Here is a 22,915-nt window from a genome sequence, read left to right as displayed (position 1 = left end):
ATGTATCGCTTAGACCCTTTCAGGAAGATCATTTAAAAACAATCTCCACTGGACACATCTTGGCAGACCTTAGCAAGGTGGGCCAAGTGGACTCCTTAGCCTCTCTGGCTTCCTGCAGTCGTGGAACTCAGAGTCCTACCTTCTGTCCCACTGAGCTTGGAGGGGAATCTGACAGGAATCCCCAGTGTTTGGGTGGAGCAGCTGGGGCTCTGCCACTGCATGAGTGCCAGGGGTTGGTTTCCCCAGCATTTAGGGTTTTTGTTTTCCCTTATAGCGGGAATGACCCAGTGTCAATTGATCAATGACTTTTTCCTGTGGAAGAATTAAAATAGGCCCAACTTCTAGTACAGAACCAATTACAACTTGGACATAGAACTTTCAGTAAGTCCTTGGAACTCCCCAATTTTTATCATTCATAAAAGGGCAAAAAGTTTTTACTGTTACATGATCTCAGGTATATTAATGCTACTGTGAAAACAATGATGGCCCTCCAGCCAGGGATTCCTGCTCTTACTATGACATTGTAGTGTGTGTGTGTGTGTGTGTGTGTGTGTGTGTGTGTGTGTGTGTGTTGGGATAGGATTTCTCTGTGTAGCCTTGGCTGTCCTGGAACTAGCTCTGTGGACCAGGCTAGCCTCAAACTTGTAGAGATCTACCTGCCTCTGCTTCCCAAGAGCTGGGATTAAAAGTATGGGCCACCACTGCCCAACAATTACATTATTATACCTGACTTAAAAGATTTATTTTTCTCTACTCCTTTATATTCTGATGTTGGCCAGCTAAAGATGAACTTGGTAGACAAGCTGAAGAGACTAGAGATAGCCGGAGTGGTCAAGACCTCTGTCCCTCAGGAGAACAGAAAAAGTCGAGATGGGTCTTCAAAAACCAGACTCCCCTGTTTGTTTGAATTTCATGGTTGTTTATCGGGTAGGCTCAGAAAGAATCAGAGTCTTCAGTCATAATGGGTAGCTTTAGAGCCCCAGATTACACGTTCTCACCCTAAACGGGTATCCTGAAAACTGGAGCTCAACCTTAACTGATCTCATGTATAAATTAGCATATGAAGGGCAGAGACACACTGAGAACAGGAACAAGCCTAACTTGATAGAAAAGGAGTGTTGCAGAAGGTTGTAAATGTGTAGAACAGCCATTCTCAACCCCTCTGGGGGTCACATGACCCTTTTATAGGTGTCATCTAAGGCCATCAGAAAACACAGATACTCATATTACAATTAATAACAGTATCAAAATCACAGTTATGACGTAGCAATGAAAACATTGTTATGGTTGGGGTCAGCACATGAAGACCTGTATTAAAGGTTCATAGAGGCAGGAAGGTTGAGCACCACTGGTGAAGAGCACGTTGTGAAGGGACGGAGACATGTGCGATGAGGTCCTACAGGATGGAGTCTAGTAAACAGAAGTGAAACAGATGGGACCTGAGTAGCTTGGAGACAGAAACAAAAGAAAGCATTAGTGTGCTCCTTCAGCTAAGCTTTCTTGCTTTGAAAATAAATCCAGTCCCACTGAGGCATGGCAGTGACACTAAGCTCTGGCACCCCTGTCTCTGGAGCACAGTTGGGAAGAGCACAGGCAGGAAGAGCACAGGTGGGAAGAGCACAGGTGGGAAGAGCACAGGTGGGAAGAGCACAGGTGGGAAGAGCACAGGCGGGAAGAGCACAGGCGGGAAGAGCACAGTTGGGAAGAGCACAGGCAGGAAGAGCACAGGTGGGAAGAGCACAGGCGGGAAGAGCACAGGTGGGAAGAGCACAGGTGGGAAGAACACAGGTGGGAAGAGCCTTCCTGGGAGGGAGCCAGGAGCAGCCTGGCTGTTGCTGGTTGGTGCAGTGTCTGTTACTACAATGGTGGGAGATGCTCTCCCTGCTTGTGCCCGGTCAAATTACGCATCTGTCCGATAGTTCACTTGCAGCATTAGCACAAGGAGGAATCTATTATGTCCTTTACATTAGGCCTTTCAGCTTTGCCTATGTCATTTATCATTAGAGCCTCACAGGAAAATGCAAGAGCCCAAACATCATCTAGATAAATTTGTTATTTCTAAAACTTCAGTTTTTAAGTTTGTATTTTTGCATGACACAACAAACAAATTAAAAATAATAATGCAAGAATGCATGGGAGGGATACAAAAAAGAAACTAGGAGAAACTTGGAGTCGAGAAAGGTTTTGAGAGGATTTCATCTGGATAATAGAGTGGCCAAGGATTGCAAACATAATTGTAGGTTTCTCAGATTTCCTTGGAGGCAGGAAAGAGTCAAACCAGAAGTGAAATCAACATTATATTACTTTAAATATTGTTATATATATTATTATATATTTGCTGGGGACAGCATATGATGACAGGGACGCCAGCAGTAGGCCGGGATGGAGACATCTCAGTAGCCCGCAGCAGCTCTTTGTAAAAACTGGTTGTTCCCATTTTTCCTAACCTTAGCCCTGGACAGCGGCTGCATAGATGTCATTTGTGCCTGACTGCCTTTCAGTTGGCCTTGGTGTACATAATTATTCTATTATATCTGACTTTCCTACTTCTTTCTGCTTCTGCTCTGGTGAATTCTGTGAAACTAGATGTTCCTTGATGTTATGATTCTTAAACAATTGGAAACTGAGGTATAGGGGCACAGCACAGCACAGTCCTAATGGCCCAGGTGCAGGCTGTGTGTTCTCATCTTGGAAACAATGTAATAACTGCACAATAGTAGTTCCAGATTAATGCTTGACTTGCAAAGAAACTTTAAAGAAATTATTAGAAAATGAATTAGAGGGGCTGGGGATTTATCAGTGGTAGAGCGCTTGCCTAGCAAGCACAAGGCCCTGGGTTCGGTCCCCAGCTCTGAAAAAAAGAAAAGAAAACGAATTAGAGGGCTGGAGAGATGGCTCAGTGGTTAAGAGCACTGTCTGCTCTTCCAGAGGTCCTGAGTTCAATTCCCAGCAACCACATGGTGGCTACAGCCATCTGTAAAAATGAGGTCTGATGCCCTCTTCAGGTGTGTCTGAAGACAACTACAGTGTACCCAATACATAAAACAAATAAATCTTAAAAAAAAAAAAAGAATTAGAGCCAACATTTGGACCCTAAGAAAGGAAAAAGTTATTGAAGTTAGGAATTAAGTTTTATATAACATTTAAGAGTGGTTTCTGGGTTGGGGATTTAGCTCAGTGGTAGAGCGCTTGCCTAGCAAGCGCAAGGCCCTGGGTTCGATCCCCAGCTCCGAAAAAAGAAAAAGAAAAAAAAAAGAGTGGTTTCTGGATAAGGAAGTATAGAATATATAAAATGTTATACTAGTAAACTAAGGCAAAATATGGGGCTCTTATGAGAGTCATTGTGTGCAAGGAACAGAAAGCTAGCGGAACCACTGAGTTAAGGGTTGACTTGATTCTTTCTGGCCACTGCCTGGCAGCTTTGCCCATGTCATTTATCATTAGAGCTTCACAGGGAAATGCAAGTAGCTGGCCTCGGAGCTTTGAGCTCTGAAGTATAGAGTTAAAAGTTAAAGTTTAAATAATGATAAGTTTACAATTATAATTATTTTGGCCATAGGCCTGGGAATAGGGGAAGCTTGAAACTTTGGGGAACAATTGTAATTCTTAGTTCTTTGTGGGATGTGGTTATTCCTTTGAATTTGATTTGGCAATGATTGTACAATGTCTTTTTTTCTACCTGCTTTTGAATTATCAATAAAAGACTGGGGCAAGAGAAAGGCTAGAGAGAATGAGAGAGAATGTAAAGAGTGAATGAGAGAGGGCATGAGGGAGTAAATGAGAGAGCGGGTCTGAGAACAAATGAGAGAGAGAGAGAGAGAGAGAGAGAGAGAGAGCATGAGAAGAGCATATGAAGAGTGAATGAAGAGAGAATGTGAGGTGTGTATGAAGAGTGTGTGTGAGAATGAAAGGATAATGAACAGAGATGTGCATGAGTGTGGGAGTTTGAGAAAAGAAAACTACAATAAAAAAAAGCAGAGTGTGCAAGAGAATGCACAGAGAGAGAGAGAGAGAGAGAGAGAGAGAGAGAGAGAGAGAAACTTTAAGCCTTGAAATTGCCTGTCAGTTTGTACCCAAAGAGTAGTCTGTGTATATTTATTATGTGCCTTCCAGCTATCCCTGCTTCCAGTTGAGAACTCCGATCCTGTGTGGAGGCTGGACCCCAGCGTATACTATCATATCTTAGTTTATATATTATTATATATTTTATATGTTATTTTATATATTATTATATATTATATATTATTTTGAAGTTTTTACCTAAAATCACTTTTGGTTGGGCCTGAGAATCTGTTACATCAGACTGTCTCCAAAATGTGTTAAGAGCCAGTGGTGGTGGTACACACTTTTAATCCCAACACAGAGAAGGCAAAGACAGGTGGATCTCTTGAGTTCCAGGCCAGTTTGGTCTACAGAGCAAGTTCTAAGACAGCCAGGGCTACCTAGAGAAGCTGTGTCTTGAAAAAACAAAACAAAATATTTAGAACTATAACCTTCCAGCAAGTCCTTTTCCTGAGGTTCCCGCAGAATGTTCACGCTTTGAACTGTGGGAGGGGATTCATCAGGACACTCAGGTACCGATTTCAGTCAGACAGGGATGGTTTCTGGAGTGCCATGTCCCAAGACTGATGGATCTAGTCTGCAGACCAGACTTGGGAGCTGGGTGCCAACACTGAGTTAAGATCTTACAAGGCTTTTAAGCCTAAAGTCCACTAACATCTGTATCAAGTTATCCCACCAATCAGGATGTAGGGATAGGGGACTTCCTTAGGAACACGCCTTCGTTGTCCATTTATCCTGGTCTCTTCGGTTGGAGTATTCAAGTGTGGCTGGGGACATGTCTCTTTCAGCTCAAGTAGATGTCAGTTCCCACGGAGGTCTTGGGAACTTAAACTTTACTTAACCCCTACTCAAATTGGAAGTCTTATGCCAAATGACTTCTTATATTGGTGCAGGTGTCTCTCTTATGTTGGGGTCCAGTCCAGGAGCAGCAGAAGCAAAAGCCATAAAAGTTTATACACAGCTGCAGGAAGTGTGGCCTGGAGGTTGGTTTGGGCCCAAGCTTCTTGTGTATGGTTATACACAGGAGTTCTAACTGACCTCTACTGTGATTGGTTTTCAAGAACACCAAAGCACAGGGCATAAGAGAATCTGCCATCAACTTGGGCAGGAGAAAGTTTCCTAGTAACAGCAGTAACAGCACATGAGGAAGCTTTGTGATAACATTAGTAACAGCACAAAATGGCTGGCCAGACAGACAGTTACCTAGGCCTTAACATGTTCATGTTTTTGTTTTCCTCACAGTATCATCTAGATAGGTACATTCATGCTCGTCTGGGAAACCCCAACTGTTTTCTCCTTTAGAACTTTCTGTAGTTACTTCTCATGTACTTCTGAGTATCTGGTTATTTAGTAGGAGACTCTTCTTGAGCTCAGAATTAAAATTGCCCTGAATTTTAAAGATCCCAAGTCTCTTTTTGTTTGTTTGGTTGGTTTGGTTTGGTCTTGGTTTTGGTTTTTTGTTGCTGTTTCGTTTAGATCCTTTATTTCTTCTTGTGCATTAGGTCATGAATTTGTATGGAATGTGTACTAGAAATTCAGTTTCTGTCTTAGGATTTTACCGCTGTGAACTGACACCATGATCAAGGCAGCTCTTATAAGGACAGCATTTGGGTTGGGGATTTAGCTCAGTGGTAGAGTGCTTTCCTAGCAAGCGCAAGGCCTTGGGTTCGATCCCCAGCTCCGAAAAAAAGAAAAAGGAAAAAAAATGACAGCATTTAACTGGGGCTGGCTTACAGATTCAGAGGTTCAGTCCATTATCATGAAGGTGGGAGCGTGGCAGCATCCAGGCAGGCATGGTACAGGCAGAGCTGAGAATTCTACATCTTCATCTGAAGGCTGCTAGTGGAAGGCTGACTTCCAGAGAGCTAGGATAAGGATATTAAGCCCTCACCCCCCAGTGACACACCTACTCCAATAAGGCCACACCTCCCAGTGTTGCCACTCCCTGGGCCAAGGATATACAAATCATCGCAGGATCCTTCCTATTAGTCCTCAAACTGTGCTTCTCTGGGTAGAACAGGCTGAGGCTTCAGCTGAACCTGGTGCCCTTCTCTAGCTCCCCTTTTCTTCTGATAGTTGTCCTTCCCTCCCTTCGGGAAGTAGTCCTTGTCCTTAAGTGTGTGGCATGTTCAGTCCACACACATTGATTCTCTTGGCAAGAATCTTGCCCTTACATGGATGGTCTATACTGATACTCACAGCAACCTGGGAGATGTTGTAACTATTCTGGGTTTGCTGTGGTAACACTTATGGGGCGCTCCTTTTAGAGCAGTGCCCATTCCCTTGATGCCTACAACATTGCTCTTCTTCCAGGTTTCATGTGGTCAAAGGAAAGAGAAAGTAGGTCAGAAATCTGTCTCCAGCAGAGCACAGGCCACCACACTGGACCTGTGATTTGACTTCCAGTCGTCTGTGTTCACTGCTCCCAGACACCCTTTATCTCAGAGCCTCTCTACAAGCCTAGGCTGGTCCTGGGCTTTACAAGGGCCTTGTAAATCTGTTCCTCTGTGATTAGAGTCCAGTCTAGTGTGTTAGGGTCCAAGAATTGCTGAAGAAAGACCCCAGACTCAAATAGTATGCAAAAATTACCAACATGAAGGGGTCAACCATTCGTCAAAATGGTGATAACGAGGCATTTGTAGGCCCCATTTTATGCAGGGCTGGGTTAATTTTGCAGAAGGGTTAGATTGCTTCTAATGTGATTGGTAGGGGGCAAAGCAGTGATAGCAGTACAATTTTGATTGGTTGTTATGTTAGTTTCATTGTTGGGTGAGACCTTGAAGAATTTTGGAAACCAGCTCAATTCTGGCCTTGTTATCGCTGTCAGCCAGGTGTCCTGACTCAGGTCCAGAATTATTCTCCCCAAGTCAGAGCCGTTGTTGGCTAAAAGCCCATTGTCAGCAGCTCCTTCTGAGGAACCCAGTATACTTCCTGGGGAACTGACAATTTTTCTTCCCAGGTTTTTAGACCTCTAACAGTGCAGGTGATGGTGAACTCCTGCCTCCATGTGGAAATGTGGATACCATCTCAGGGGCCTCTTCCCTCAGCATGGTTTTAAATTTTGTGTGTATGGGTTTATTTATGTGTGTATCTGTGGTCCATGTGAATGCCTAGTGTTGTAGGCCAGAAGAAGGCATCAGAAGCAATGGTTGCAACAGAGCAACACACACACACACACACACACACACACACACACACACACACACACACACAGGGGTGAGGAAGATGAGGGGGAGGAGGGAAAGAGGGAGAAGGAGAGAGAGTTTAGAATCAAACCCATGAGAACATCCCATGCTTTTTTTTTTAATACAAATGATGCTCTTAATTTATTAACACGATGATATATCTTTGTTACATAAAACTTGCTACAGCAGAGTATTTCAATTTTTCTTGCACATTTTAAATACAGGTGGACTAACTGAAATCATTATTTGTTATTGTGGGACACTGTCATGCAGAAACACTTGACAACCAAAAGACATGCAGAGAGTCGAGAGAGGTCTCAGATAGGACTTCCAATGTCTTCAAGGGCTAGTGAGGGTGTATGCATATGATCAGGGGTGGGTGCTGTCAATGACCTACCTGCACCAGTATGGAGGCAGATAGAGAAGCTCTATATACATTAGGGTTTGTTTGACTCAAAATGATCTTAGATCCTTGGAGATTGATCATGAAATGAAATGTTTTAAACTATTTGGGTGAGTGGACTATTTAAGGTAGGTCACTGATACAGAGATAAAATGAGATGAGAAAATTAAAAGTAGTGAAAAAATAGTAAAAAAAAAGTTAAGCCATTTATTCACAAAGGAACACTGAACTAAATGTGCAAGAGTGCTTGAAATTTCCTCATGATGGCAACATTGTTAAGTCAATTGGCAAAAAGTATAGAAAAATTAAGGAAAAGCAAATATGAAAACTGTATTTGCATGATCATATACTCTGTCTATGAAGGAGAAAGAAGAAGTTAGCAATTCTGGCATACTTAAAGATATCACACCTCAAAATTAAATACAAATGTGGCAGTTTCCTAAGCTTTGCCTTCTCCTGTCACTGGCCAGGCAGGGATACAGTCAAAGCTGCAACAGTGCTGTCTTCTTCCCTCAGAGGAGGAAGCAAGAACAACTGCTTTGCTTCTGTTCTTACCTGTTACCAACCAAAGCAACAGAAAAGTTCCCTTAAAGGAAAGAACCACTAAGCTGCAAGCAGGGATCAAGGCTTCTGCTGACAGCATTTATCCAAATCCATGTTTGCTTGTTTCCCTTTAAGAACCCGCCGACGAGGACTGTCTGAGAGACCTCACAAAATGTCACCTATCAGTCACGCTCTCCTGAAATACTGGCTAAAGCCCTCACGGAAGAGCGAAGGCTGAAACTTTAGGCCTCTCTCCTAACCCACAGAGATGTTGGTACCAAGGGAGACAGCTGGGGCCAGGAGCCATGTCCCGCACTTTCCTGACAAATGAGGCATCTGTCTGGTCACTTATCGTCTCACGGAGAGAAGACTATTACGGAGGGGAACGAAGCCTCTTGTCCAGGAACCCTCACTGCTCGTCTAGGTGCTCTGATTTACTGCTACGTCAGTGACCCCTGAAAAGTTATCTTCATTTATGCAAATTCCCGTGCTGATAAGACATTCCACCTTCAAATTACTAAGAGTTTTGGCAAAACTGAGTCCAAGCTACTCAAAATAAAAATAATCATTAGAGAGTTTATCTTCAAGCCACTGGTCAGCAAAAATATCGCTCAAAACTACAAAAATCAACATGTAGCTTCCTTTTTAAATACCAAGCAGCCATAACACTGCCCATGTGAAACACCAAGAAAATAAAGAGAGCACTGGTCAGAGAGGTGAATGAGAAGGATGTAGGAGGGTGGAGACAACAACCAAACCAGGAACCTGGTGCACACCGTGTCACGGCACAGACAATGCTGCGGAGCGCTGCCTTGGTACACAGGCGGTTGCAGAACGCACATTGATGACGCAAGAAAGACCTCACGGTTGCTGGAATGAAGGGATTGGAACCCGCTCCAACATGCAGGTCTCGGCTCCACCTTCTACCTCCACAGCGTGCAAGGACTGAGTGTGAGCTCCAGGCAATCCTTCTCCTCCCTAAAATTCACAAAACTCCTTTCCACATTTTTCTGTTATAGACACTCGGATTTCTTCTTCTTCATAGTCATCGAAGTTGCTGGTATCGCCAGAGCCTCTGAATTTTGGTATGAATGGAGCCTCAACCTTTCTCTGGTAAATCGCGATCCAGTCGGTCGTAGCAAACCACTTGTGGGTCTTGATGTCACTCACGCCATTCTTCAGGTTCCCAAACCGCTTTGTCAGATCCACCTGCAGCAGATTCCGCAGAAGGTCCTTGAGATCGGAACTGAAGTGCGACGGGAAGCGGACCTTTCCGGAAACAATCTTCTCATAAATCTGAATTGGCTGGTCAGCAAAGAACGGGGGGGGGGGGGGTAGCCAGCAGCCATCTCGTAGATCAGTACACCCAATGCCCACCAGTCCACTGCCTTATTGTAACCCTTGCTGAGGATGATCTTTGGGGCCAGGTACTCTGGGGTGCCACACAATGTCCAAGTCCTGCCCTTGACTCTCTTGGCGAACCCAAAATCTGTGACCTGGATGTAACCCTGGTGGTCAATTAAGAGGTTTTCCGGCTTGAGATCTCTGTAGATGAGGTCGAGGGAATGGAGGTACTCAAATGTTAGCACGATCTGAGCTGCATAGAAACGAGCATGGGGTTCACTGAACCTTCCAATTCTTCTTAGATGTGAAAACATTTCCCCCCCAGGAACGTATTCCATAACCATGTATAAATTAGAATTATCCTTAAAAGAATACTCCAGCCGAACAAGGAACGGGAACTCCACTGCCTGCAGGATTCTCTTCTCATTCAGAGTGTGCTCTATTTGCTTTAGCTTAACGACCTTCTGCTTGTCTAAGATCTTCATGGCGTAGTACTGTGCAGTGGCTTTATGCTTTACCAGCATGACTCTTCCGAAGGAACCCGTTCCAAGGGTTTTTTTCCTTTCAAAATCCTCAAGCCCAGCATTACTCGGGGGAGGGTTCTCCCATTTCCTCAGAAAGTCTTCTTTGGCTTTGGCTAGGAATTCTTTCACAAGTACAGCTGCAGCATGAGGTACAGCCTTGGCTATCTCTGGAACACAGCTTCTTTGTGCTCTCTGAAAACACTTCCCAGATTTCACCTCAGTGATGCTGGTCTCTTCTTAATCACCACTAATGTCTTAGCTCCAGCAACCAGCATCAATTGTCCAGCAGTCTCTTCTATTCTTGAATATAAAGCCAAAGCTCCAGGGCCAAGGCTGCCACGTTCTGCTGCTCGATGACATCCCATGCTTTTAATCTCTTCGGTTCATCAGCATTTTTTTCTCCATTTACTCAGCTCTTTTTCATACCTATCCTTAGGAAAACAAAACCAAGACCACCTTTCCTCCAACCCCTTTGGCTTTTTGGTTTGTTTTGGTTGGTTGGTTGGTTGGTTTTATTTTGTTTTGTTTTGGGGGTTACACAGTGACAACATAATCAGGTATCTCCATGGCCAGATCCTGAGGGTCCAGCTGTCACCAAGTCCCTTGGGCTGGCCATAGAGGTGCCTGGTTGCCAACAGGTTTCTCTGGGTAACTCTGATTGTCCTGGAACTTGCACTGTAGAACAAGCTGACCCCAAACTCAAAGAGATCTGCCTGCCTCTGCTGGGATTAAAGACCTGTGCCTTCACTGCCTGGCAAAACATAGGTTTGTTTGTTTCTTTGTTTGTGATGCTGGGGCTTGAATCCAAAGCTTCCCACATGCTGTGTAAGAGTCCTTCTAGCCCCAATTTCTGTAGAAACCTAAAAATCAGTGGAAAAATTGGGGAAAATACACTGTTCAGGTATAGTATGGACCAAGTCCACCCCACTAACTTCACATCTGCCTCAACAAGGGCTCCCTAAACCCTAAGCTTTTTTTGGGGAGGGGGTGACTGGTTCATGTGCCACTTTGTCACAGGACATGAGGCAAGAACAGGATCTGCAAGCAGTCTCACCCCTTCTCTGTTACTGGGCGCTCCCCTGTGGAAGCTCAGCTTGCAGAGCCAGTTGTGGTCCTGCCAGTGGCTCAAGCCAGAAATGCTACTTTCAGCTGTCAATTACAGTGTGCAATATTTATACTTGAAGATTTTGGAGCGCTTTGAAGTTTGCAAGGCCTGCCCAGGGCCCAGAAACTTGACCCAAATCCTACTTCCTGGTGTTACCTATCCTTCCATTATTTAATCGATCCTTTCTTGGCTCCTGAGACCCCTCAGCCTATCTGCACTTCATTCTCATCTCACTCTTGGTAATAATACCTCCACCAAAGGTAGGGTGGTGTGGAAACTTCTAATTTCTTTGGAAAGTAAGTTATGTTGAATGGTGTTTTGGTGGTGAATGGTGAAAGGATGTTTTGCTATAGCAGGCATGTGAAAGGACCAGTGAAGGAGTATAAATCTGACCCCACAGAGGCTGGACCATTTGTTTACCTTGCTCTGCCTCAGTTCTTCACTAACAACACACATGTATTGGTTCGCCTTACATAGCATTTCTGAGCTCCATTTGTGGTGATGTCATTGACAGAAACTTGCCAAAGAACGGCTCATGAGGTTTCCGTGACTTCTTGTTGCTTCAGTAGCCTTGGGCCAGTTGGTGAGCCTTGTAGTTCAGGATCGAACTACAGCTGCTGGTTTGGTTTGTGTGTGGTGTCTGCCTGCCAAGAGCACTGGACTGCAGCTGCTGGTTTGTGTGTGGTGTTTGCTTCACAACTGAACTACTGACAAAGAAGATTGAGTTTGTCCCTGAAGAACTATCGCTAAGCAGGTCCATTTTCCCCATATCCTAGTAGCTTTTCCACTACTTCTGGAGGGCAAGAGGAGCGGCTGAATGTTTATTAAAAGTAGGTTGCGGGGGCTGGAGAGATGGCTCAGCGGTTAAGAGCACCCTGCTGCTCTTCCAGAGGTCCTGAGTTCAATTCCCAGCAACCACATGGTGGCTCACAACCATCTGTAAAGAGATATGATGCCCTCCTCTGGTGTGTCTGATGACAGCTACAGTGTACTTATATATAATAAATGAATAAATCTTTTAAAAAAAGAGTAGGTTGCAAAGAATTTATGCCTATGCCTATTGTAGGTCTCTCTCTCTCTCTCTGTTACTACATGTCTGAGGCTCAATTACAGAGGCAACTTAAGCCAGAAAGAGGGTTTCCTCAAAGATTCACTGGCCTGGAGAGGAGAAGATGTAGTATTCCAATAGATACTATAGAAAATAACCCTAGAAATATTAATCGCTTGTTTTTAGATCACACATAATATATATACATATAAATAATTTTTCTTTATATAATTTTTCTCTATATATATTTTTTCTTTATAACCAAGTTGAAGTCAAGTTAGCATCTACAATGCATCTCCCAAGCAGATCTGCATTTTCTCTTTCTTACACAATTTTAGCAAGCATTCTACTACTGGCTATGTTCCCAGCCCCTCTAAATTACTAATAATATCCAGGATAGTGTCAGGCTATTGCACTGTTTTCTGGGGAGCACTGGCAAAGCAAAACTGTGTATGCTTAGCACAGATAGAATCTATCACCACCATACCTGTGCTGAGGGCTAACCCCAGGGCTCTGTGCCAAGCAGTCACTCTAATTTCTGAGTTAACTTCTCAGCCCTTCACATATTTTTTATGTTTGGTTGTATCAGTAGGTGCAGAACCCACAGATGGTATTTTCAAAGAAAGGTCCATTTCCCACATCCCCTTTTGAAATGTAGCTTGTCTCCTTTGCCATGGAGACTCCATGAAGTCGAACATCTCTCCCCCAGCCACTGGAGGTGAGGAACTCACTGGACAATGAGCCAGCTGCTGCCGATGTTCATGTAGTCTGAACTAGTGGCGCAGAAGCAGTTTCCCCGTAAATCAAGTGTCTGGATCCATGTGTGTGTCTGCTACTGAAGGACATTCCTTTCTAGATCAACAGCTGGGGAGTGAATGCAAACCTGCTTGGGAGATGCACTGTGGATGCCAACCTGACTGCTTTCAACTTGGTTATGATGAAGAAAGAGAAAAGAGTGAGAGGAGGAGGAGAGGAGGCAGCAGCAGCTTGGGATGTATTCAGTTGGAGTGCTTGCCTGGTACTCATAAGGCCATGGCATGGCGTCACATGCATATGATCCTAGTCCTCGGGAGACTGGGGCAAGAGGATCAGCAGTTGATGGAGAACTCAAGGCCAGTCTGAGATAAGACCGTAAGAATAAACTAACAACAAACAAGAGAGACCAAGCCTGGACAGACATATCATTATATCTGCATATCTGAGTCCAAAAAGACTTAGTGGGATCTTCAGAATCTTCAAGTTTGTTGACTGTGTAAAACCCTTAATTCCAGTAAGAAGGAAGCTGAGTTCAGAGAATTTGGCTCATTCGCTGTCAAGAATGCTACCAAGCTTGTTTTAGCGGAAGAATGGAAAAATGACTGGATTAGATGATACTGATGATATGGCTGCTCCGTGTTCGGGTTAAGGGAATGTTTATTTATTTATTTATTTTATTTTTTGACAGGAGAGAGAGAACAGCCAGTCATCTGGAAGAGTCCAGAGCAGAGGGAGAAAGTAGACTAAACAGAGGGCCAGCAGACTGGCCAGGGACAGGACTATCTGTTGGCATTCCTTCTATGCTCCGCCCAACAGTTACCTAGCAACAGCCAGGTAGGTCTGGCTTGCTATAAAGGGTCTGTTTGGCCTACCTCTTGCTCTCTGGCTCTCTGCCACTTCCTCTCTCTGATCCCCTTCTCCCTCTCTCCCCTTTCCGCTCCCCCCTCTCCCCTCTCTTTCTCTGCCTCTACTCTTCAACTCCACTTCCCATGCCTCCAAATAAACTCTAGACTATGGTTAGTATCTGGAGGGCAGAGCCTTGCCTCAGCATGGGATTCCCCCTCCTATCACACTATACCACACTCTGTAAAATGTATCTTTGGCTTTATAAAATACATCACTATCCGAAAGAGAGGGGAGGGTGGCAGGGGATTGTGAATAGAGAAAACAGAGAGAGAAGTTGAGGAGGAAAGGGGACCAGGGGAGAAAGAAGGAGGAGGAGGAGGAGGAGGAGGAGGAGGAGGAGGAGGAGGAGGAGGAGGAGGAGGAGGAGGAGGAGGAGAGGGGGGGAGGGGAGGAGGGAGAGAGAGAGAGAAGGAGGAGGAGGAGGAGGAGAGGAGAGGAGAGAGAAGAGAGGAGAGGAGAGAGAAGAGAAGAGAAGGGAGGGGGAGGCGGGAACATCTGAGAATGGCAAGGTCACAAGAATGATTAGCTGGGGGTGGAGCGGGATGAAGCCTGTGAGCTGGAGGAGTTTAGGATGGGGAAGTGAGAAGGGCTAGACGCTAGCATGTGCTTTGAAGTGTGTAACTTGTGATTCCTGTGCTCTGCTAACGCCGATAGGTGCCACAGGTAGCCATATGTTCCTTCTGCTAGAGAAAAGGAAATAGTTCCTTTTGGTAGAGGAGAAGCAGCTTCACAAAGTCCTCGAGGAATGCTGGCTTTTATCTAACTGCCAGAAGTCCTCCTATAGTCCACTCTGAGTTCATTTTTGGATATCTGGGCTGCCTTTTGTGTTTTGGGGAATTGGGAGTTTCCTTCGGATTTAACACCTTCCTTCCTATGAAAGCCAGACGGGACTGCAGAGTTAGATGCCTTAAAGAGCGAATCCTTTCTGTTGGGTTCCCTTCTGGAACTCTTCAGCATCACTCTCCCGCATGCTTGTGAGGAAATCCAGAAACTAGGGATTAAACACAAGATTTGGAAAGGGGTCCAAATTAAAGATCGTCCGGTGTTAGCATCTCTTAAGTGGCTCCTCAGCACCTGTAAAACCTGAGAGCGGACGAGAGCAATGAGGGAGAGAAGCAGAGGAGAGCGGAGGAGGAAGGGTGTCAACCCTAAGAGCCCTAGGCTTCCATTCATAATACAGGGCAAACGGCTCAGGGTAAAGTTTTGAAAGCACAGGCCGAGTTCACGAGGAGACGCCTGGCACCTCTCTCTCTTACTCCCGCCGGCACTTCGGGGAAGCAGTTGGAATGGCCAGAGCGTCTTCCGCGCTACACGACCAGGACCCACGGTGACCGAAGCACTACGGTGGAGGAGGCTGTGAGAAAGCCAGCCCCAACGACCAATCGTGGGCGGAGTGGGCGGCGCCTCGCGGCATGAAGGAGGAGCTGTTTCTCTGGCAACAAGCCCGCCGCAAGGAGGGGGAGGGGAGGCTGTGGGAAGGGGTAGTGGGCGCGGGTGTCACTGTTGTAGGTCGGCGGGGTGGCAGGCTGTAGTCAGAGCCTGGATGTGCGGTCAAATGAGCGTCTGCCCGCGATCCCGGTGCCAGTCCGAGTGACCCCTGAGGCTGAGGAGAGGAGCTGGCTGCCTCCCCAACTGGCGCCGGGAAGCGTCGCTCCTTCTCGCTGACCTTGGTCTCGCTTGTCGCTTCGCCCTTGGCCACAGTCAGTGACCAGCACATGGTCGGAGAAATCTGCAGACAGCTCCCTGGTTAGGCCGAGACTCGCGATACAGGCACACAAACTGCTGTCGCCTTTCCCGCCGGCTCTGGAGCTTCGGGTCGCCCCCAACCCCCAAGGCCCGGGAGATCCAGTCCAGGGTTAATGCCAACGAGTTTCCACCTCCAGCCGCTCCTAGAGAGGCCGCGGCGCGAGCCAGCGGGGGGAACTGGCCAGGGACGGACACTTCCTGTGCGGGGGGAGGGGGCGGGGGAGCAGTAGCCCAGCCGGGGCTGGGGCCCGAGACTAAAGGTCTCAGGCTCGGAGTTGTGACTGGGGACGGCCGGAGGAGTCGACTAGCCCTTCACCTCCGAGGCCACAACGCGCGGGGACGGGCGAGGGCCACAGGACAATCAGAGACCTTGGGAGGGGGCGGGGCAGCGGACAGGGGCGGGGCCGGAGAGGCCCAGGGTCAAGACGTCCGGCCTTTGCGGCCGAAGCCAGGCGGCCCGGTCTCCTCGGCGGCTCTGAACGGGCGGGTGGCGAGGGCTCGGGGCTCCGGGCACTCGAACTGGGTCGCAGGATCTATCGTCTGCCATCGCCACCGCCGCCGCACTGGGAGCTGGCAGGGATGGAGCGGGAGGCGTCGTCGTGGGGCCTCGAGCCCGGGGATGTGCACAGTCCCGACGCAATGGGCAGTCCCGAAGGGTCTCTCAAAGGTGAGGGAAGGACCGCGCCTCCTAGGAGTGTACCAGAAAACTGGGTTGTGGGAGGAAACTAAGGCCGGAATCTTAAACACTTGGAAGGAGGGTGGAGGGTGGAGACTGGGTGTCCCGGGTCTTTGGAGAGGAGGTGGTACATTTCAGCACCTTGCTAGTAAGGCCAGTGACCCTGCTTGGGGAGTGGGGAGAGAAGTTTGGGACAATTAATGGAACAAATGACCTTCCAGACCCAGATTCGATCTGGATTTTCTGTAATTCTCTGATCCTGCAGGCAACACAAGTGAGAATGAAGAAGGGGAAATTTCTCAAGAAGGCAATGGGGACTATGAAGTTGAAGAAATACCTTTTGGGCTTGAACCCCAAAGCCCAGGATTTGAGCCACAAAGCCCAGAATTTGAATCCCAGAGCCCCAGGTTTGAGCCTGAAAGCCCAGGGTTTGAATCCCGAAGCCCTGGGTTTGTGCCCCCAAGCCCTGAGTTTGCACCCAGAAGTCCTGAATCAGATCCTCAGAGCCCGGAGTTTGAATCCCAGAGTTCTAGGTATGAGCCCCAAAGCCCTGGCTATGATCCCAAGAGCCCTGGCTACGAACCTGGGAGTCCTAGGTATGAACCCAAAAGCCCTGGGTATGGTTCAAAGAGCCCTGAATTTGAATCTCAAAGCCCAGGGTGTGAATCCCAGAGTCCCGGGTATGAACCGCAGAACTCTGGAGATGAAGTTCGGAATTCTGAGTTCAAAACCCATAGCCCTGAATTTGAAACTCAAAGTTCCAAATTCCAGGAAGGTGCAGAGATGCTTCTGAACCCCGAGGAAAAGAATCCATTGAACATCCCCCTAGGAGTTCATCCCCTGGACTCCTTTACTCAAGGGTTTGGGGAGCAACCCACAGGAGCACTGCCTCTAGGAGCACCATTTGATATGCCTTCGGGGGCTCTGCTGGCTACACCCCAGTTTGAGATGCTCCAGAATCCCCTGAATCTGACAGGTACCCTTCGTGGTCCCGGTCGTAGGGGTGGCCGGGCCAGGGGTGGGCAAGGCCCTCGACCTAACATCTGTGGCATCTGCGGGAAGAGCTTTGGGCGAGGCTCGACCCTGATCCAGCACCAGCGCATCCACACCGGTGAGAAGCCTTACAAATGTGAGGTGTGCAGCAAGGCCTTTTCCCAGAGTTCTGACCTCATCAAACACCAGCGCACCCATACAGGCGAGCGGCCCTACAAGTGTCCCAGGTGCGGCAAGGCCTTTGCTGATAGTTCTTACCTACTTCGCCACCAGCGCACCCACTCTGGCCAGAAGCCCTACAAGTGTCCACACTGTGGGAAGGCTTTTGGTGACAGCTCCTACCTCCTGCGGCACCAGCGCACCCACAGCCACGAGCGGCCCTACAGCTGCCCTGAGTGTGGCAAGTGCTATAGCCAGAACTCATCCCTGCGCAGCCACCAAAGGGTGCACACAGGGCAACGGCCTTTCAGCTGTGGCATCTGTGGCAAAAGCTTCTCCCAACGGTCAGCACTTATCCCCCACGCCCGCAGCCACGCCCGTGAAAAGCCCTTTAAGTGCCCTGAGTGCGGCAAGCGCTTTGGCCAGAGTTCTGTTCTAGCCATCCATGCTCGCACCCATCTGCCAGGCCGCACATACAGCTGTCCCGACTGTGGCAAAACCTTCAACCGCTCCTCTACACTCATTCAGCACCAGCGCTCCCACACAGGCGAGAGGCCATACCGCTGCGCTGTGTGTGGCAAGGGCTTCTGTCGTTCCTCCACGCTGCTGCAGCACCATCGCGTGCATAGTGGGGAGCGACCTTATAAGTGTGATGACTGTGGAAAGGCCTTCTCGCAAAGCTCCGACCTCATCCGCCACCAGCGGACCCACGCGGCGGGCCGCCGCTAACCAGTCAATGGTGGGGAGGTGATATGCAGGAGATGGGATCAGGGAACTTGAAGAACCTGTTTAAGAGGATAGAGGAAAAGCTGGAGGAGAATAGAAAGATGAAATATTCTAGAAGATGGGTCAGGGTTCAGGAAGTCACATGCCCTCGAGAAGTATGAGAATTGGGCTATGAAGGGGTTGGAGGGAGGCCAGACAGGCAGCAGGAAGCACCAGGAGAGAGCAGTGCTGCTTGCCTCAGCAGCAGTGAGCTCTTTATCTGGGAGGCCCTGTTCTGGCTAAGTACTAGATGGGGAGGGGGGGCGGGCAAGGGAGTGTCAGTTAGAATAGGGTAGCTTAGATCTGTAGCTGCTGAGACCCATGTGAAACCAGGAAGAGGGCAAAGGGTAGGTAGGTGGGGAGTGAGGCCCAAGGGTAGGGTCTGGACCTCAGAGCAAACCCCATCCTGCCTTGTCTTCCTCAGGCTTTGGAGCCGTTTGAGTTCAATAAAACTTTTATGTGGTAAGAGTCTTGTCCTTAAGATGTGTATGTGGACAGTTCCCTGAGCAATGGGAGACACCAGTCAGAACTGCAGCTGGCAGGGTCTTGCCCCAGAAGTGCTTTTATGATCGGTGGTTCAGAGAGTTCCTAGCATTCGAAGTTCAGAGAATGGCTTATTTGCCCCTGGGCTCCAGAGTTCATGTCCCATGTTTTTCCACACTTCACAGATTAAAAGAGACTGACTGTTGGAGGTACAAAACATTCCTCAACTCTTCCTAAACCAAGGCTCTGTGCTTATGTCAGGGAACCGCGCCTGGGTGCTCATACCTAGGTATAACTCTTCCCCATGGAACCTTGGCTTGACCCCACCCTGTACCTGAGTTGGCACTTCAGGCACCCCCAGGAGAACCTTTCTCTAGGCTTTTGAGACTGGAGCAAGCAGCTTAACCTCAGCTTCACCCAAAGAGGCCCGGTGCTTGTTTCACCAAGATTAGGAACCACTTCTCTAGCCCCTTTACGAGCCAGCATGACCAGCTGGGCTTGCTGGGTCTGCTTTCTCTGGTACCCTGTATCAGTTGAAGGGACCACCTTGCTCCTACCCTATTTTCCCATCCAAATTCCAGACTCTGGCTGATGCAGACTTAATATCAGTGAGAATGGAGAATTCTAGAGTATGGACTTCTGTGACCTTAGCAAAAGAGAGCAGGCCACACCATGGGGAATCTTTTGGGAGCCCATTTTGAGACAGTGCCTCCTGGGAGAGCCTGATGAAAGTTTGCTCCTGTTTCACAGACGAGGAAACAGGCTGCCACAGAGGGCAGTGGCTGTTTAGTCACTATATGGCTAAGCCCAGATTTGACATCCATACTCCACTTACCTAGCTCGACCTCTGCCCAGAGCTTGACCACGTGGGAACATTTGAGTGTCTTTGGTCTTTGTATCCTGGTGACATTCCCATTCTTAGGGCCTTTAGACTCAAAAACAAGTAGCTTCTAAGGCCATTTCCATCCAGCTGCCATGGTCTGCAACTCTGAAAGGAACCACATGGTGCAATTCCATTTGCCTGCTTTTCAAAATTAAAAGTACCTTTGAAAGTAGAACATTATTGTTCAAGTGAAATCTTAGAGTGATTGAAAGAGCTCTGTGAACTTAATGCAAGCAAGCCACTGCTGTAGCTGCCCCTGCCCCCGCCTCCTGCTCCTCCCCTTTCTCCCCCTGAAATGGTATGTCACTGTCTAACTCACCCTGGCTTCAAACTCAAGGCTTTACTGTTGAGGTCTACTGAGTGTTAAGAGTACAGGTATGCAGCACCATACCTGGTACATAGAAAGCTGGGGTTTGACCCAGGGCAGGGGAGTACCATTCACTAGAGTACCCTGCTTACAGGCATAGACAGGCAGTTAACTGACACCTTCAACACTCTACCTACTGAGCTATGTCCAAAGACTTCATACCGGGCATCTTATTTTATTTTATTTTGAGATATGGTCTTTCTGTGTAACCCCACCTGACCTGGCACACTCTATGTAGACCAGGTTGGCTTCAGAGATCCACCTACCTCTGACGCATGAAAGGCATGCATCATGCCTGGCTTCACACCTGGCTTTTAAACATTCAATTCTATCCTGATTTTATACTGAGATCTACTTTAAATTTGGATTTATTTTATATTTGGATTTATTATGGGACTGGAGCTTGAGAGCCAGGGTGTGGCATTTGTTAGGCAGCTGCTCTAGCAGTGAGCTACATCTCCAGTTTCAAATATGTTTATTGTTTTTAGTTTGTTTGGTTAGTTGGTTGGTTTTGGTTTTTGAGATATGTAGCCCTGGCTGTTCTGGAGCTCTGTAGACCAGGCTGGCCTCAAACTCAGAAATCTGCCTGCCTCTGCCTCCCCTGTGCTAGGATTAAAGGTGTGCACCACTACTGGCCTGGCTCAGATATGTATTTTTAGTTAATTTTTTTATATAGTCTCACTATGTAGTCCTATTTAGTCTGGAATTCTCCATGTAGACCTCAAATCCACAGAGATTTAACTGCCTCTGTGTTTTGGTAGAAAATACATTTTTTGATGGGCTGTAGTGGTACATACCCTTAGCAGTCGAACCTCTGAGTTTGAGGTCAGCCTGGTCTACATAGTGAGTTCCAGGACAGCTAGGGCCACCATAGAAATCCTGTCTCAAAAAAAAAAAGCATTTTTATTTACTGGGTTTTTTTGTTTGTTTGTTTTTTGTTTGTTGTTGTTGTTGTTGTTTGGGGGGTGATTTTTGTTTGTTTGGGTTTTTGTTTGTCCTTACTCTCAAGGCCTAGGCTAGCCTGGGATTTACTATGTAGCCCAGGCTAACCTTGAACTCATGGCAGCCCTCTTGCCTTTGCTTCTTAAGGGCTGGGGTTTAAGACAGAGCTCTCTTTGTCTTCTTTAGAGTCAATTTTTGTTTTTGTAGATTTTATTTTTTATATGTTTAGGTGTTTTGCCTGCACATGTGTATGTGATGCCAGAAGAGAGGAGAGGGTGTTGGCCCCTCTGGAACTGGAATTACAGATGGGTGTTGAGAACTAAAGCTAGGTCAATGGCTTTTTGTTTCTCAGCCAGATATTTCTTCCTCATGACCTGATGTGATAAGTGTTCTTGACACCGAGACATCTCTTCAGCCCCGAGATTCTTTTTTTTCCTTTTTTTCTTTTTTTCAGAGCTGGGGACCGAACCCAGGGCCTTGCGCTTACTAGGCAAGCGCTCTACCACTGAGCTAAATCCCCAACCCAGCCCCGAGATTCTTATCTCTTAACCGATGATTTATATGGATTATGTAGTAGGCATGGACTTTGTGACAGGGCTGCTGACCTTAGCACAACTAACTCCATGATGGATGTTTCATTCACGCTGTAGCATGTAGACAGCACTACCTGCCAAAACTAAAACAAAGGCCTAATCCATCAAAGTCCATAGTTTTAGGAAAGCCTCTGAACACACTAACCTTGTTTTTTGGCTTCTTAAGTTACACTTCTGGCTAACTGTTCTTGTTAACTGAAGTGTGTCAACCCAGACCATGGTTTTTGTGATTAGAAGTTCACCCTGAGGAACGTTTGGGCTACACTGGAATCCCAAACACCCAGTGTAGTCACTAGTCAGCCATAAAGAATTTTTATTGGGGGGCTGTAGAGATGGCTCAGCGGTTAAGAGCACTGGCTGCTCTTCCAGAGGTCCTGAGTTCAAATCCCAGCAACCACCTGTTGGCTCCCAACAATCTGTAAAGGGATCCTGTGCCCTCTTCTGGTGTGTCTGAAGACAGCGACAGTGTACTCATATCCCCTAATAAATAAAAATTTTTTAAAAAAGAATTTTTATTGGCTTAAACCTATGTCCAAGCAGTGTTCTCTAGTAGATACCCCCTTACAGACATTACATGGCTGGTGGCTCACTTGTGGAGGTCAGAGGACTATGTGAGGGGTCTGTTCTCTCTCTCCACTGTGGATTCTAGGAGTTAACTCAGGTTTTCAGGCTTGGTAGCAGGATCCTAGAACATGTTTATGCCCTGAGCCAAACGAACTCTATCTACAGAAGTTCAGCTGAGACCACTTTCAAAAAAACATCGCAGCCGGGCTTCATAGAGGGGTGGGGCGAGCCAGGGGACCCTCACCTGAGCATGGAACCACTCCATACCACGTGTTGTACATAACCGTGCCCTAATTGCACACGGCCTCAGACAGAGAAGCTAGACTATAGGCTCGGAGCCTGGGGCTGGCAGCTCTACACATGTGTGGGAAAGCTGTGATTCCTGCTAGGTTAAGACTTCCTGTGCAGCCTGTGTTTGGGGGGAGCGCTCACACTTCTGTAAGCTCCCCTCACCTGTGCTCTGAAAGTATGTCCACTGAACTCATTGCCTCTCCAGAGTGAACTGTGGTGAAATAGTGCCTCAGTTTGTGGTTGGGACCTTGGGAGATGGACGGCCCAATGTTATTTACCTCTCCCCTGGGAAGGAATCTTAGCAACACACGTTTACCTTCTGGGCCATTTTGCTGGTTCCTGGAGCAGATTTTTACAAATATATATATATATATATATATATATATATATATATATATATATATATATAGAGAGAGAGAGAGAGAGACATATATATATATGTATATATAAAGTATATTGTTAATTTTTAACAATATTTTGTTTTTATTTTATGTGTCTGAGATTTTACCTCCATGCATGTGGACCACATGTATGCTGGGTACCTGAGGGGGCCTAACAGAGGACTTTGGATCCTCTG

General features: G+C 47.1%; 1 protein-coding gene and 1 pseudogene across 2 annotated transcripts; one reads left to right on the top strand and one right to left on the bottom strand.

Annotated features, from left to right (window-relative positions):
* Positions 1–7,357: 7,357 nt before the first annotated feature.
* LOC134483893 (cAMP-dependent protein kinase catalytic subunit beta-like) lies at positions 7,358–10,210 on the bottom strand (annotated as a pseudogene).
* A 3,397-nt stretch (positions 10,211–13,607) lies between these two features.
* Znf768 (zinc finger protein 768) lies at positions 13,608–18,681 on the top strand. Of its 2 annotated transcripts, XM_063286622.1 has the most exons (3): positions 13,608–13,804; positions 15,158–16,289; positions 16,564–18,681. In XM_063286622.1, the coding sequence occupies exons 2-3, from the start codon at positions 16,202–16,204 to the stop codon at positions 18,177–18,179; spliced, it is 1,704 nt and encodes a 567-aa protein (XP_063142692.1). In that variant the 5' UTR covers positions 13,608–13,804; positions 15,158–16,201; the 3' UTR covers positions 18,180–18,681. The 2 variants fall into 2 exon arrangements, with proteins under 2 accessions (XP_063142692.1, NP_001388697.1); NM_001401768.1 differs by lacking the exon at positions 13,608–13,804 and having other exon boundaries at positions 16,045–16,289.
* Positions 18,682–22,915: the final 4,234 nt, after the last annotated feature.

This window comes from Rattus norvegicus, chromosome 1, assembly GCF_036323735.1.
Source record: "Rattus norvegicus strain BN/NHsdMcwi chromosome 1, GRCr8, whole genome shotgun sequence".
Classification (NCBI taxonomy): Eukaryota; Metazoa; Chordata; class Mammalia; order Rodentia; family Muridae; genus Rattus; species Rattus norvegicus.
This window is presented reverse-complemented; position numbering and strand designations above follow the sequence as displayed.